Raw genomic sequence first — 14,824 nt, 5'->3', positions numbered from 1 at the left:
ATATTATTTATATATACATGTGCATATTAATTAATCCTGGGCATTCAATAAAAGCTCATCTATTATATCAAACATAGCATTGGATCCCCATTCAACTCTCTTTTTTTGTCTCTTCCCGTCAACAAAATTACTTTTCAACGTCTTTTCTTGAACAAAGTATTGTAATCCTCTCAACAAAGCTGTTTGTTCTTTGGCTTTCATTATTCTCTCGATCAATAATTGATCTGAAAACTTCAAATCAGCAGTTTTGACCTTACTGCCAATCCCAGTTCCAACAACATTAATTTGAGATTTTTTACCCACTTGATCAAGGAAGGTAACCAAGACAATTTCAAGCAATAACTTTGTGTCATTAGTTGCAACCAAGAAGTTCACATTCTTCAAAGAGTGCAACGGGAGTGAACCTTCAGCAATTAAGAAGCCGAAGAATCTACCTAAATTGTAGATTCGCTTTAACTTGGATTCTTCACTCTCGTCATCGAATCCTATAAACTCGTCCTCGCTTTCGTCTTCATTATTCGCCTTTTCAAACTCCTTCAAAACATCCCAAAACATAAATTGGAATGTTTTTCTATAAGAATGACTCTCTGAAAGCTTGCTAGCCAACAAACCATAGTAAGGATTCCAACTTTGCTCCATACAAACACTGTGTATCAATATCCTAGGGATTTCTCTCTCTTGGGCTTTTTTCAATTGTAATTTGTCTAAACGAGTTAAAGCATCAACATAATCTTCAGCTGACATAATGGTTATAAAAATCGCTCTCCGGATATCGGTATTCATTCTTTGTTCTTTGGCAATTCTCATCCAGTTAGTTTCGGCTCCATCCAAAACCTCGCTTAAAGCTTTTGAGTCGAAGCCTTCAGTGGCAGTGGCATCATTTCCCTTCCAAGCAGAACCTATAAGCCACCATTTTCCCTTTGTTTCAACATTTCTGATATCATCAAGGCTTACTTGGATGGGATCATTCAAATTACCTAAAGTACCAAGAAACTTCTTAAGCCGGACTCCAAGATCTTGAGTAAAGTCATTCTCTGCTTTGAGTTTATTGTTCTTCAATGAGTTGATTGTTTCAACCAAGAATTGTGTTCTTGGGTTAGCGTCTTTCATAGAAGAAAAGACCTTATTGGTAAGAATAACGATTTCCTTTAAAGCAGTAGGATCGTCCGTTCTAATGTTATTACCACAGTTTCTGATTAATCTCAATAAAATCTCAGCATTGGATTCATTGAACTCATTGATTAATACTTTGATTATATCATATATCAATTTTGAGGAGACCAACTGAAATGAGTATACTGAAGACAACAATGATATTATATTCGAGACTTCTTTAGTCATAGACAGGTTCTGGTAGTTTTTGTCAAACCTTTCAATTAAAGTTTGGATGAAATGTGCCCCAAATTCAACACCTTGCAATCTGTAAACAGCAGTGACAAGACAAGATTGCAAATACACAAAGGTTTCCAACAATCGTCCTTGAGAAACAATCCCATCGATAATAGTATTCGTTAACGTTTCATTAACAATATTTCTAGGGTTACTAAGGTACACAGCATTGATTTCATTAACAATACTGTTCATATTACCTTCAGACAACTTGTTGACAGCACCTTTTATTGTTCTTTGCAATGCTAAGATTTCTGGTGATACTTCTTCAGCTTCCAAGGCCATCTTGCGACGTAATGCCGGTGGGATGTACTTGGAGGAAGATTCATTATCCTGAGAAGGAGCAACAAAAGGATTTTCATTGCTAGGAATAGTGTTGGCCTCATCGTCATCATCATCGTCATCTTCGTGTCCTCTTCTTTTGGTCCCGTATAACTCTTCAAGTTCACTTTCCAAGTCGCTGTCAAAATCGCCTTCACTAAGACTGTCATCAGATCCAAAAGGAAGGTTTTCTGATTTCTTAGAAGGGACTGCTTTGTCTTCTTTGTCATCCTCATCGCCTTCTTCTTCCTCCAATTCGCTGTCGACTTCAGCCTCGCTAGCAAAGTCCAAGTCCAAACCATCCAATAACCCACCGATAACATCATCATCATCCATTCTATTAAGCTTAGACTTTTTCCCATTCTTTAACCCTAACTTCTTTGCATAAAAAGCCATCTCTTCTTCATCCTTTTTCATCTGTTCACGAACAGATTCTGGGATAGCATGCTTTGGTTTTCTTTTACTTTCTTGTGACTTTGTCTTTATTTTATCTTTGGATTTTTCTTTGGGTTGATTTGCTATCTTTGCTTCTTTCAAAGCTTTCAATTTAGCGATAGGGTCGTTTTCTTCCTCTAACAGTTCCTCATTTTCAAACTCGTCTTCCTCAAGTATATCATCACTAAAATCACTCTCATCGAATTCATCATCCTCTAACTCATCTTCTTTGACGATTCGAAGCTCAGATTGCCCACGAGGCTTTCCCTCTTTCAATCTCCTTAGAGCCTCCATTGGATCATCTTCGATTTCCTCATCTTCTCCCTCAGAACCTTCGCTGTAAGAGCCAAAATCATCGGAGAGGCTGTCATCGCTCAAGTCTTCTTCTCTGACAATCCGTATTCCGGAAGTCTTTGTTCCCTTCTTTTCTTTGAGCATTCTTAATTCTTCTATAGGGTCTTCACTAGAAGTCCTTATGCTTTTTTGATGGCTTTTCCCGGATACTTGTTTGGATATGCTTGGTGTAATGCTCTTTGCTTGTCCTTGCTGATTAGAGTGGATCTTGTTTTTTGACCTCTTTTGCTTCTTCAACTTTCTGTCTTCTTGTCTCTTCTCTTTACGAGATTTAGCACTTTCAACCGATTTTCTCTTTTTCTTATTGTCAGATTGTCTGAATCTGGAGTCTTCTTCATAGTCTCCTTTATCTGTTTTATCTCTAATAGAGTCCAATAATGCACCAGGCATACGAATACCATGCCTGGCATCATCTCTGTTTCCCTTAGCCATTCTGGCGCTCATCTCATCTCACTCAAACAAAATGTTCCCTAGTCGCACAACTAAATCACAAGAAGGGAAGAATAATTCTCAACACATAACACTCTATTTTACTGTCACGAATGAACAGATTTAAAATTGATTTGGGGAAAGTGAAAATAGATCTCAAGCTCTTGGGAGACTTGTTCTTCCTCACGGGAGCAGGATTATCCATGTACTACTTGATCACTCATATATTGAATGATCCTTTGAATGACACTATCAAATCCAAAGAATCCAAGAAGAAGAGTCAGGGAATATTGAAGAAACTACAAGATTCCAATCCAGACTTGAAAAACATCGTTTTCACTGAGTACGAAAAGCTGTTATTGAATTCATTAATTGTTCCAGATGATCTTAAGGTGACGTTTGATGATATCGGTGGACTAAATGATATCATCGACGAATTGAGAGAGGCGGTGATATTGCCATTAACAGTGCCTGACTTGTTCCAAGCACATCTGTCTTTAATCCAGTCACCTAAAGGAGTCTTGTTTCATGGGCCACCTGGTTGTGGTAAAACCATGTTAGCAAAGGCTATTGCCAAAGAAAGTGGAGCGTTTTTCTTACTGATTAGAATGTCAACTATAATGGATAAATGGTACGGAGAGAGTAATAAGATAGTGGATGCTATATTTTCGCTAGCCAACAAATTGCAGCCTTGTATAATATTCATCGATGAGATTGACTCCTTCTTGAGAGATAGGAGTTCTACCGATCACGAAGTGAGTGCTATGTTGAAAGCAGAATTTATGACTCTTTGGGATGGGTTGTTGAGCAACGGAAGGATATTGGTGATGGGAGCTACTAATAGGCAAAATGATATTGACCTGGCGTTTATGAGAAGAATGCCCAAACAATTTGCAATTGGTAGACCCAATGCTGCTCAAAGAAGATCGATTCTCACAAAGATTCTAAAAGACAGCCAGGTGGATTCAATGGACTTTGACTTGGAATCCTTAGTCCTTAATACAAAAGGCTATAGTGGATCGGACTTGAAAGAGTTATGCAGAGAAGCAGCTTTAAATTCCATGAGAGAATTCATCAGATCTAACTATAAAAATGGGAAAAAGGTTAGTGTTGAAAACGGTAGCGCTAAGGTCAAACCTTTAAGAACCAATGACTTTTTGAAGAACATCCCTAATGCAATCCCTTCATCCTCTATAGATTAATAGTGTTTGTAAACAATTTGCATTTGTGACAGTCTCTTATGGTACAAACACTTCCGCCTTGCTGCTCAGAGAAAATCGCAACCATCACGAATTAATTGATCTAGTAGCAAAGGAGTTCGCAGTTATTAAACACTCCGTTCCAATGTTTAAATTAGTGAATAAACCACGGTTATGGGGCCAATTGAGATTCCTCTCGAACAGGAAAGCCCAAATTTCTATGTTTCGAGATGTTCGTCATTTTCCAGCCTTTCAAAAGTCCTTGAGGAACAGAATGTACCACACAGATATTGAGAGAATCAAGAAAGAAACAGACTTGAACGATACTGATGTATCAGCTTCAGCAACAGGTGTGGTGGATATCGATAAGACTAAGGAAGTATTGTTATACTTCGACCATATCTACGATCGGGGTGTCTCTCTGTTTAAGTTCAAACAGTATTTGAATCTTTTGATTCCTGATAAGGACATTGATACATTAAAGAAGGAAGTCTGGGAAATGGCTAATAAAGAAGACAATCCATTGCCTGAATCTACAAGTATTATGGACTTTATTCCATTGAGAAGAGATTCTGGAGCATTCGTGAAGTTTTCGGTACCTGAAGGATACTCTCCTAAAGAAGTGATTGCTAAAATTTGTACCAATGTGTCTAACAGTGAAAACGATGCCAATAATTTCAAAAAGCTTTATATGAGATTGACAAGGAATAATCCGACCACTTTTCAAGTTAAAGGGACTCCCTGGATTGAAGATCTAAGAAGATTTCCAAGTTCCAAGCTTAAAGTGAAGTTTGAAGGTCCCTCGTTGACAGAAGAAGAATTATACATTCTCTTCAGGCGTTACGGTACAATAATTGATATAAATCCAGCTTCTAGTTCCAATCCTATTGCCTTGATTCAGTTCAAAAGGCTCAGATCCAGTATTTGTGCTAAGAACTGTATTACGGGTTTAAGCTTAGATGGAGGAAAAACGACATTGCACCTTCAATATGTGCCAATTGAAAGAGTCAATTATATTACTGACTTTATCTCCAATCATCAAAGAATCGCTGTTCCGATTTTATTAGCTCTACTTGCCACTGTTGCTGTGTTGATTTTTGACCCCATCAGACAGTTTTTCATTGAAGAAAAGATTCAACACAGACTTTCACTCCTGTATTATAGAGATAGTAGGTATCTCAAGCTTTTTACAAGACCCTTGGTCACAATCCAGTCTTGGTTTTTCACAGGATATGACTACATAGGTGAATCATTGGACTCAAAATGCCACCAAGATACGATAGCCAATGAATCTGACTTGGATAACGAAGAGAATTTGGATTCCAATAACTTGTGGCACGAGAGGTCAGATAAGATAAAACAACTCAAGTTATGGATTCTTGAAAATGTGCTGACTTTTATCATTGTTAGAGGACCTAAAGGATCTGGGAAACGTGAGATGGTTGTCCAGGATACCCTTTTATCAGATGCCCAATTAAAACAAAAGGTATTGTACTTGGACTGCGATGAAATCATTAAGGCAAGATCTGATACAAAACTAGTAGAATCCATTGCCTCTCAGGTGGGATATTATCCAGTTTTCAGTTGGTTGAGCTCTATATCTCAATTTATTGATTTGGGAGTTCAGAGTGTTACCGGTCAAAAATCTGGATTAAGTGAATCAAAGGAGACACAAGTCAAGAACATATTCCTGTTGACAACTCAAGCCCTCAGATCTACTGCATTGAGAGAATATGGTGAATATGAACGTCAAGTTTCTGCTCGGAAAAGACGACAAGAACATAGAAAAAGACTGAATCCAGGGTTGGAAATAAAGTTGGATGATGTGATGAAACCTGATGAGTATTTACAGCAACGTCCTGAAGCTAAGCCTGTTATTGTCATCAACAAATTTGCCAGTAAATCTCGAAATAGCTCCAATGATTTTATTTACAAGATGATGAGTGATTGGGCTGCTACTCTTGTTCAAAGCAATTTAGCGCATGTCATTTTTATCACCAATGATGTTGGTTCCATTCTGGTATTGAATTCCTCTTTGCCAAATCAGGTTTTCAAGACGATCACTTTGAACGATGCTTCCGAAACCAGTAGTTATTACTATGTGATGAACAAGTTAAAAGATTTAAGATACGAGAAGTTCAATTCGGATATTATTAAGGAAACTTTGAAGCCATTGGGAGGCAGAATGTTAGATTTACAAGCATTTATCAGACGAATAAGGTCTGGTGAGACTCCTCAGCAATCTTTAACAGAAATGGTATCCCAAGCAGCTGAACAAATCACCACCTTTTTCTTGTACAACAATACCAAGCCTGGTGATGAAGACTTCAAGAACTGGGATCCCCTTCAAGTGTGGGAGTTGATAAAATTGTTATCTTCTAAGGACATCATCAAATACAACGAATTAACCAAATCGCCTTTGTTTAAAGCTGGTAATAACACAATGGAAGTCTTGTCAGCATTAGAGAAGAATGACTTGCTTACCCTCAGACGTGAAAATGGGGTCTTAAACGAAATCAGGACTGGAAGGCCAATTTTCAAAGCAGCCTTCAAGACCTTGATCGACGACAAAGATATCTTTGCGAGCCTCGAAATCGGCCACTATAATAATTTGGCCAAGCTCGAAACTGCTAAAATTAAAGATTACGAAGAAGAGTTGAGTAAATTCCACTTCAAAGAATACAAATTGGACAACAGATTAAAATATTTAGTCGATAAGATTGAGGAATCTAACACCAAAGTTAATCAATACGAACAAACAGCGGACGATATTAAGAAAGGAGTTTCCAATCATTCTACCTCGTTTTTGGGTATTTTCTAAGATCTTTTAGTTACTTGTACATAGTAAACTCTTGTTTTAATAGCTAATGGACTCGTATTCATCTTAATAAAAGTTTGTCAAGGGACAGTACAACAGAGATTTACAAACTTGGCACCTAAACCATTGATTTCCCAAGAATAAACGAAAGAAGCATCAATGCAATGATAATCAACCTTTCAATACTGTCCAATTTCTTCCCTAATCTTTCATTCAGTTCGTGTAAAGTCTCGAATTCCTTTGAAATATCGGAAGGTACCAACGTCTGTGATTCCCGCGACGCCTGTGCTTCTTTGATTTCTTTGGCCTTAGCAGCTTGGTACGCACTTTGGTAATTGTTGTTTGAAGGCTGTTGGCTAACATGTTCACGTGGAGCACCGTTATAAGTCTGAACTTCATCGGCCGGCAGGCGACTTGTAGAACCAGAGGAACGTTTAGCTCCTACCGATGCTACCGCACCCGCTGCCCCAACGGCTGCACCGGCAGCAGCTGTTCCGGCGACAGAACCATTGGTGCTGTTAGCTGAGCCGTTAGCAACAAATTTGGAAATCCTTTTGGATTTTCCATTCAATTTAGTTGGAGATCCAACACCCAAATCGGCAGCCGCGGCTGGTGCCTCAGCAGATTCATTGAGGTTCACATACTTGACCTTAATTTTGTCCAATTGCAAGGAGTCACCGTACTTTTTCTGCAACTCTGGCCAGTTGTTAGAGAGTTCGTCAGTAGTGAGACCATCACTTGGCAACGACATTATTAAGAATTGGTGCTTCGATTGATAGTTTACAGGTAACCGATATCTCAATGTTGGTAAAGTAAACGAGACGTTGACCGATTCCTGGGGATTTACAACTCTGATATTAGGTTTAACAGAATACACATTCTTAACATTAATTTTGGCCTTAAAAGCTAATGGATATGAACTGGTATTCTTGACGGTAAGGTAGGCAGTGGTAGGCGTCTTGAAGTCGCTTTTGAACTCCAATTGTTTAGGATATACTTGCATGCTTGGTGTAGTGCAATGAACTCGAGTGAAAAATAACCGGGGAAGGGTTTCAGTTCTTTAAAAGTGCTTGTGGAAAAGAGTGCGAATGGGGAAATCGAAGAGTTTGTGAACGTGAAAAGTACAGGCCTAAGGAAAGTTTGTAATTTGAAGTGGAGACGGCTGTAATGCTCTGATTGGGGAAATATCAGACAGGCTATTAAAGAGATGATGGCTTCTGGCTTCAAGAAGTATGAATAAATACGAGTGAATCAAAATTAATAAGGCTGCAAAGCCTTCTATTCTATTGAAATAATTGAAACGAGTTCACACGCATTTTTGAGGAACCTGAATATAGATGTTAGACACATTGATTCGTATCCTGTTTTCCATGTTTACCTCTTTTCTATCATGCAACCAGCTTAAAAGTCGACTTCAGCTGCATTTTTTTGAATCTTTTTTACTGACAGTAAAACCGCTAGGTTATTGAACTCAATTGTTTATTTGTATGCGTCTATATATTACAAAGCACACGATATACTTGTCCTAATAAACCACCATGTTACTTTAGTAATTTTCCATGTAATATCTCGTAAATCATTCTGTGACGGAATATGGGCATATCCTTTTGACTATAATCTAAACCCTTGGACTGTGATAAGTAGTTAGCACAGATACAAGTAAAAACACCACAGTCAAATCCATTTTTCTGTTGAGGGACTTGGGAGTTTGGAAGAAACCTATACTCGCTTATATCAACCAGAGCTCCAAGCCTTATAACCTCCCCTTCCATATATGATTTAATCAAATAAAGGCCAGAGAATTCTCCACTGATTATCCTCAATGAATCAAAGTATTCGATAGTCTTGTTTTGGTTATTGATAATGGATAATGCCCAATGAGTTGAACTAATGTTGATAGGTATGAATATGAGCTTCTTTTCAAAAAGGTTCAATTTCCGCCTTTTGGACCATCGTCTAACCCCATCATATCCTCTCTCTTGTAATGTTGTATAGAAATGGCTGGTCCAGCTGTAATAGTCAGAATTTTGATCTGAAATGAGATTGAAGTAGTAATCTATTATATTATCATTTAACCATTGTTGGGGTCTTAAAGTTTGAATGTCCCTTACCGTTATGTCTATTTGGTAATTGGAAACAACCACCCTTTGAGAATTGTGATCACGCAATGCTTTATTGACTTCTTGTAATTGTTCAGGAGACAAAGGTACAACCTTGCTCACCTTTTCTTTCTTTTCGTCTTCAACCTCCTGGAGTTTGTAGTCAACGGAGTATTTAAATCTTTCATCTGATATGACACCACTTGGCACTTTCTTCTCGAGTCTGTGTAAATCTGGTAAATAGAACTTGTTAATCTTTGTTTCATACTCATTCTTCAATTTGGTAATTTTGGGGAAAAGGTCCACTTCGGAGTTGAACTTTACAAGTTTGAAGTCGGAATCTGATTTAAAGTCGACAGCATTGGCAAAAGATGTTCCATATTGTTGGGGTCGAAGTATATGATTGTAGATAGGTCCTGAACGGGATTCGTCGATAATGAGAGAATCACCTTCTAGCTCATCGGCAAGTAAATCGACTTCATCAATTTCTTCAACTTCTGGATCAAATGTTCTGTCAGTTTGACCATTGGTGATCTCAGATGGTGAAGGCGTCCGCTCTTCTTTTCGAACGTATCTATATATTCTAGATAGCATTTGGGCTGCGTCAAAAATGTTCAGACTTCGCGATTCCAGTTACATTTTGCGATCGATGCAAAGCAGCCATATTAAGAGAGGGGATTAAAAGCTGGATTCGTTCAATTTCTTGTCTGTGAATACAACCACTTCTCTATGTAATCTAGATTATATGGAATATACAGCAAGACTAAGATACAAGGTGATTGGGGAAACAGAAGACGCAATTATCGAGGTTTATTCATCACTAATCCACAATTAGTCATCCTCCTTGCAATGTTGGTTCTTCAGCAGTGTATATTGACTCCATTTTCATGCTTTTGTGTGTCTCCATTCCAATATATCTATATTCAAAAGGAGTTACCGTGTATGAGATTTGGGGCCAGATGATTAGTAATCCTTGGGCTCGAAACCATGTTCATTAGTCAGCCTTGGGCTCGAAACCATTATATTTTCATAGTGGGGTTGTATGATTTCTCATCACCCATGCTATCCGTGCATACTTCCGGCCAGTTTCACACTATATAAAGAGAAGAGAGTTCCGTTCAATTAGGATACAATTCACTTCAAAAGTCAATTGATCTTTCCGAAACAACCGATGTCCACCACTACTTTCAAAACTACCAAGCTCTCCAACGGAGTCGAAATTTTCTATAGAGAAAGTGGCTGCAAGTCGAAACCAATTTTGCTTCTTTTACACGGATTCCCGAGTTCGTCTAGGCAATATGCCCAAATAATTCCCTTATTAAATGATAAGTTCCATATAATTGCTCCTGACTTACCAGCTTTTGGTCAGACCAAGTTGCCTGAAGACTTCAACTTGTCCTTTGATGCGCTTGCTGAGACAGTAAGCTTATTATTAGATGAGTTGAAAATCACCAAATTCAGCGTCTATGTCTTCGACTACGGTGCTCCGGTGGGGTTCCGATTGGCACTCGACCCAAAATATGAGGTTTCGTCCATCATTAGTCAAAACGGAAATGCATACGAGGATGCACTTCAAGAATTTTGGGACCCTTTGAGAATAGTCTGGGAGTTGGTTGAAAAGCCTAGTTTAACACCAAAAGAAAGTAGCCAATTGGAAAGTATCAATGCTGAATTGACCAAGCTTTTCCTTACCTATGAGCCTTATCATTCTCAGTACTTCGATGGTGAAGAGGATTTAAGCAGGGTTGATCCTGAGGGTCCTGTTGTTGACTTTCAACTTTTAAGTGAATATCCCAACACCACCCACAACCAATTGACTTTGTTCACAGATTACCGAAACAATGTCAAGAAGTATCCTGTGTTTCACCAGTACTTTCGTACTTCAAATGTTCCAATTTTAGTCATTTGGGGAGTTAATGACTTCATTTTCCCTAAGGCAGGCCAGGAAGCTTTTAAGAGAGACTCCAAGAACGTCAAATTGGTTGATATTCCAGGCGGACACTTTGCTGGGATCAGTCATGCTCCTGAAGTTGCAGAAAATATCGTGGCATTTGCTAAAGAGTATAACATCATTTAAACTTGCCTTTTCATTAGCTTTTCAAATATATATATGTATCTTATAACAGTACATAACACTGTTTTCTATTTTTGTTTAATGACATTGTTCTTCGATTAGCTACAAATGGAGATTAAGAATGCTCTTTTGCATCACTACTGGCCTTTTCTTTCCTTTTGTCTTTAGCCCTTTCATAGAAAATAAATACAATAGCTGTCACAACTCCTAAGCCTCCGAGTCCCATGCCCATGTAGAAGGCTCTACGGATTCCTCTTTCTGTCACTTCAAAAGTATCTGGTTGTCCCTTTACGGTGTAGTACTCGACGGTTCCTGCAAGTCCTAGACCAATTGAGATGGAGTAGTTTACGATTGTGGAAACTAATGACGCCGCCACACCTTGTTGGTGCTTGGGGAAACTATGGGACAATATGACAGTAGCTGCTGGAAAACTCATATCCATTCCAAATGGACCAATGAGGAAAGATACAAAATTTTGTGCCCAGTACACTTGCCCAACAGGTCTATTCCCTATCAATACATTGCAAACAAGAAAAGCAGTCATGGCAATAATCATGATGTAAGACACATTTATTTTTGGAAGTAAAACCGCAGTGAGACCAGCAGCAGCTATTCCCATGGGGAGCACAGTGATATACCGAACGGTTACTTGCATAGGTGAAAGAAGGTCCAATACTGAGAGAAATCTGGCGGTGTAAAAAAGCCAGATACCAAAACTGGACCAACCAGCAGCAATGCACCCTAAAACAAACCCAGTTTCACCTCTCATCACCTCCTTGGGCACCAAAGGGTTTTTAACCTTTCTCTCAACCACGAAAAATGCTCCAACAAAGAGAAATCCCACAATCAATAAAACATACACGTAGGGTTTGTCCCAACCAACATTAGGGCCCTGGTTAAAGGCAAAATTGATGAGAATAAGACCACACACACCAGTCACCGAGCCAACCCAATCAAACCCTCCTCTGTGAGATGAATTGTTCACGATATTCTTGGGAATAACAAAAAATGATGTAAATGCCACCACCAAAGCCACGATGGCTAATACCCAGAAACCCCAAGGCCACCACGCATGGTTGACGATGGTGGTATTGAATAAACTTCCAATAACAAACCCACCAGGGGCTACCGCCCCAAATAAGCACATGAATAAGATTCTCTTGGGACCCATTGGATAGTAGTGTCCAAAAATGGCAAGCGCATTAGGGAAGGCCAAAGAAAACCCCAACCCTTGAAGACTTCTCATGACATCGAAGAAGACGACCGAGTGGGTATACACGGTGAAGCCAGTTATTAGACTGCTTAATGATAAGAAACAGTAAGCTGATACGAATATCTTTTTATACCCAAACAAATCACCAAGCCTTCCAGAAATTAAGATGAAGGTACCCACCGTTAACGAGAAGGCAGCTGTAAACCAAGATTGTTCACCTGGGCTGTCTGTGACATCAAAATCTTTACTAAGAGTTCCAACGGTAATAATTGTTTGTGCCAAGGAGGCCTGCGTCAACAATTGAGTTCCCACCACAAGACCCACGAATACGATTTCTCTTAGAAGTCCAATCTCATCTGGAGTGGGGCTAGGTATGGGAGATGCCAAGTCTTCTGACTCTTTGCGTGTGTCATCTGTGCTTTCAATAGAGCGAGCTTCCGACATGTTCAGCGGAATTATTATTAACGCGATGAGCGATAGAGTGTTCGAAAAAGTATCCGCAAGTTGAGCCAAATTGATAAATCGGAGTGCTCATTACACATTATTAGTAATTTCTAGTAATAGATGACTTTATCACAGACTTTTCTGGAAACCCTTTGTATATATGAGATGCAATAAGGATTGTGGATGTTGAACATAAATGCAGAGATCAGGTAAATCTCTGAATTTTGTTTTGGGTCAACTATCAGAGGCCTGAACTAGGTCCATCAACAATACTGGGTGCGGCTTGTACTTAGTTCACATACACTAGTACTAAACAGATATTCATGAAGCATTCATGAGCTTGTGAATGTGTGTGTGTCCAGTATATGCATCTGTCAGTATATACTCCTGATTGTCCGCCCGTTGGTGTAACTTATGCCTATAACTAGTAGTTTAAGAAATATTTACGTCCGTTGGGTGCAAATGGGATCCCCGATCCGGGCCGGGACGTGTGCGTTGACTAAACGAGACACGCTATGGTGTTAGCGAATCGAACTTTTCTCTAAAGGAACTGAATGCTAATGTCTGCTAGAGTATCTCTTCAAATATGTTTGTGGGAAAATGCACCCTGTAGTGTATCAATGGTATTCGGCTTTGAGTCTGTACGATAGAACTTTAGTCTTCCTATTTGCACGCCGCATCAATGTGCGAAAAACCTTCTAGCTATCTGAAGCTGTATCCTAAATATTATTTAGTAAAAGTATATTATACTGCCTTATTGAGAACATTAACTATTGCTACAAATATTGAAAGATCACTCTAACATGCCCCTCCATGGCTGAGGATATGAAGCATGTGTTTCATTAAGCTTAGCATGTTCTGGTTCCAATCCCCTCATTAGTAACAACGTGATCCACTTGCTCCTTATACTTGAATGGTGATGAAGTGCATCTTGAAATAGAGTTTCATATACCAGTACCAAACTAGCTTCCCAATGGGGTTTCCGGTAGGAGCTACCTGTAATGTAAACCCTTTGTCATATACGACAAATGCATTAAAAGTTTGGAGAGTGGGGTGATTTGCAGTTTGAAATGAAACTTGGTTTAGCTATTTCTGCCTAAACGAGACTAGTTAAGCGCTCACAAGTGAAACAGTGTAAATCAAATGTCAGTTATTTATAGCATTCATCAGTATACAGGTAACTGATCGGTAAATATTTCTTATGCTATGGAGCAAGTACTGCTTCTTAGACCCTCATGTATACAACAAAATTATCATAAGTGTTACCTAATTCTTTATTGCTTTTCCACATTATTTTCGTGACAAAGTGAGCCCAAATAAATTTAAGATTGAGCGCCGTGGCGCAGTGGAAGCGCGCAGGGCTCATAACCCTGATGTCCCCGGATCGAAACCGGGCGGCGCTAGTTTGGTTCAATTATTTTTTGCTTGCTGGTTGTATTAAAACCTAATATTAGTTGTTTATTGCAATGCCTTCTCAAGGTACTATCGCCAAGACTACGAGCCCGAAATCGGCTGTTCACACATTATTCCGCAAATACTTGTTAAATTTCATATCGCTCACCTATCAGTTGCTGCAAAATTCACGAATCAAGGGAAGCACAAATGTAAGCGAATAGAAGATCAGATCTTTGGCTAAAAAATAAAAAAACATGCCATATATATGTCAAATATGAGCACCCGTAGCCATGATTCAGCTTGTAAAGCCAAATACTGTATACCTACTTTTTTGTATCATTAGGCATTTATTCTGTCATACATAGACGAGGCACGCGAGTATCACTCAAGGCGGGAGCTCACGGGACTACAACATATATTATTTAGGAATAAGCGGATATAAATAGTAGCTCTGTTTGTACAAAGTGTGCCCCCTCTTTATCTTGTTGGCGTAAAGTGCCAGAGGTCATGCTTTGGGAAAAAATAGTCATAAGGTATTTTTTTCGTGTACATAGACCACTGGCTCGACTGGCATTTTGAGTTTTGGCCAGTGAGGAAATTCATAATGGTCAAAATTTTTCAAGGAAAATATAAAACCCACTTGACCCTCCCGTT

The 14,824-nt window shown here is 39.0% G+C and overlaps 6 protein-coding genes and 1 non-coding gene across 7 annotated transcripts; 3 read left to right on the top strand and 4 right to left on the bottom strand. All coding sequences in view use genetic code 12, as the record gives it.

Moving 5' to 3' along the window:
- Positions 1-30: 30 nt before the first annotated feature.
- Positions 31-2,931, bottom strand: SGD1 (suppressor of glycerol defect; the record flags this gene model as incomplete). The annotated part of the gene is made up of 1 exon (XM_066158285.1): positions 31-2,931. The coding sequence occupies one exon, from the start codon at positions 2,929-2,931 to the stop codon at positions 31-33; it is 2,901 nt and encodes a 966-aa protein (XP_066014382.1).
- Positions 2,932-3,041: 110 nt separating this feature from the next.
- On the top strand, positions 3,042-6,948 carry YME2 (mitochondrial escape protein 2; the record flags this gene model as incomplete). Its single annotated transcript, XM_006687362.2, has 2 exons — positions 3,042-4,058; positions 4,387-6,948. The coding sequence occupies 2 exons, from the start codon at positions 3,042-3,044 to the stop codon at positions 6,946-6,948; spliced, it is 3,579 nt and encodes a 1,192-aa protein (XP_006687425.2).
- Positions 6,949-7,063: 115 nt separating this feature from the next.
- MOSPD2 (Motile sperm domain-containing protein 2) lies at positions 7,064-7,948 on the bottom strand (the record flags this gene model as incomplete). Its single annotated transcript, XM_006687364.1, has 1 exon — positions 7,064-7,948. The coding sequence occupies one exon, from the start codon at positions 7,946-7,948 to the stop codon at positions 7,064-7,066; it is 885 nt and encodes a 294-aa protein (XP_006687427.1).
- Positions 7,949-8,486: 538 nt separating this feature from the next.
- On the bottom strand, positions 8,487-9,638 carry PSN45_004399 (Ulp1 protease family protein; the record flags this gene model as incomplete). The annotated part of the gene is made up of 1 exon (XM_006687056.2): positions 8,487-9,638. One exon carries the CDS (start codon positions 9,636-9,638, stop codon positions 8,487-8,489), a length of 1,152 nt encoding a protein of 383 aa, XP_006687119.1.
- Positions 9,639-10,215: 577 nt separating this feature from the next.
- Positions 10,216-11,121, top strand: PSN45_004398 (uncharacterized protein; the record flags this gene model as incomplete). Its single annotated transcript, XM_006687058.2, has 1 exon — positions 10,216-11,121. The coding sequence occupies one exon, from the start codon at positions 10,216-10,218 to the stop codon at positions 11,119-11,121; it is 906 nt and encodes a 301-aa protein (XP_006687121.1).
- A 112-nt stretch (positions 11,122-11,233) lies between these two features.
- On the bottom strand, positions 11,234-12,775 carry PSN45_004397 (uncharacterized protein; the record flags this gene model as incomplete). The annotated part of the gene is made up of 1 exon (XM_006687057.2): positions 11,234-12,775. One exon carries the CDS (start codon positions 12,773-12,775, stop codon positions 11,234-11,236), a length of 1,542 nt encoding a protein of 513 aa, XP_006687120.1.
- A 1,331-nt stretch (positions 12,776-14,106) lies between these two features.
- PSN45_004396 lies at positions 14,107-14,178 on the top strand. Its single transcript has one exon. It is a non-coding gene; the product is annotated as a tRNA-Met (tRNA).
- Positions 14,179-14,824: the final 646 nt, after the last annotated feature.

Source organism: Yamadazyma tenuis, chromosome 6 (genome assembly GCF_029203305.1).
Source record: "Yamadazyma tenuis chromosome 6, complete sequence".
Classification (NCBI taxonomy): Eukaryota; Fungi; Ascomycota; class Pichiomycetes; order Serinales; family Debaryomycetaceae; genus Yamadazyma; species Yamadazyma tenuis.
This window is presented reverse-complemented; position numbering and strand designations above follow the sequence as displayed.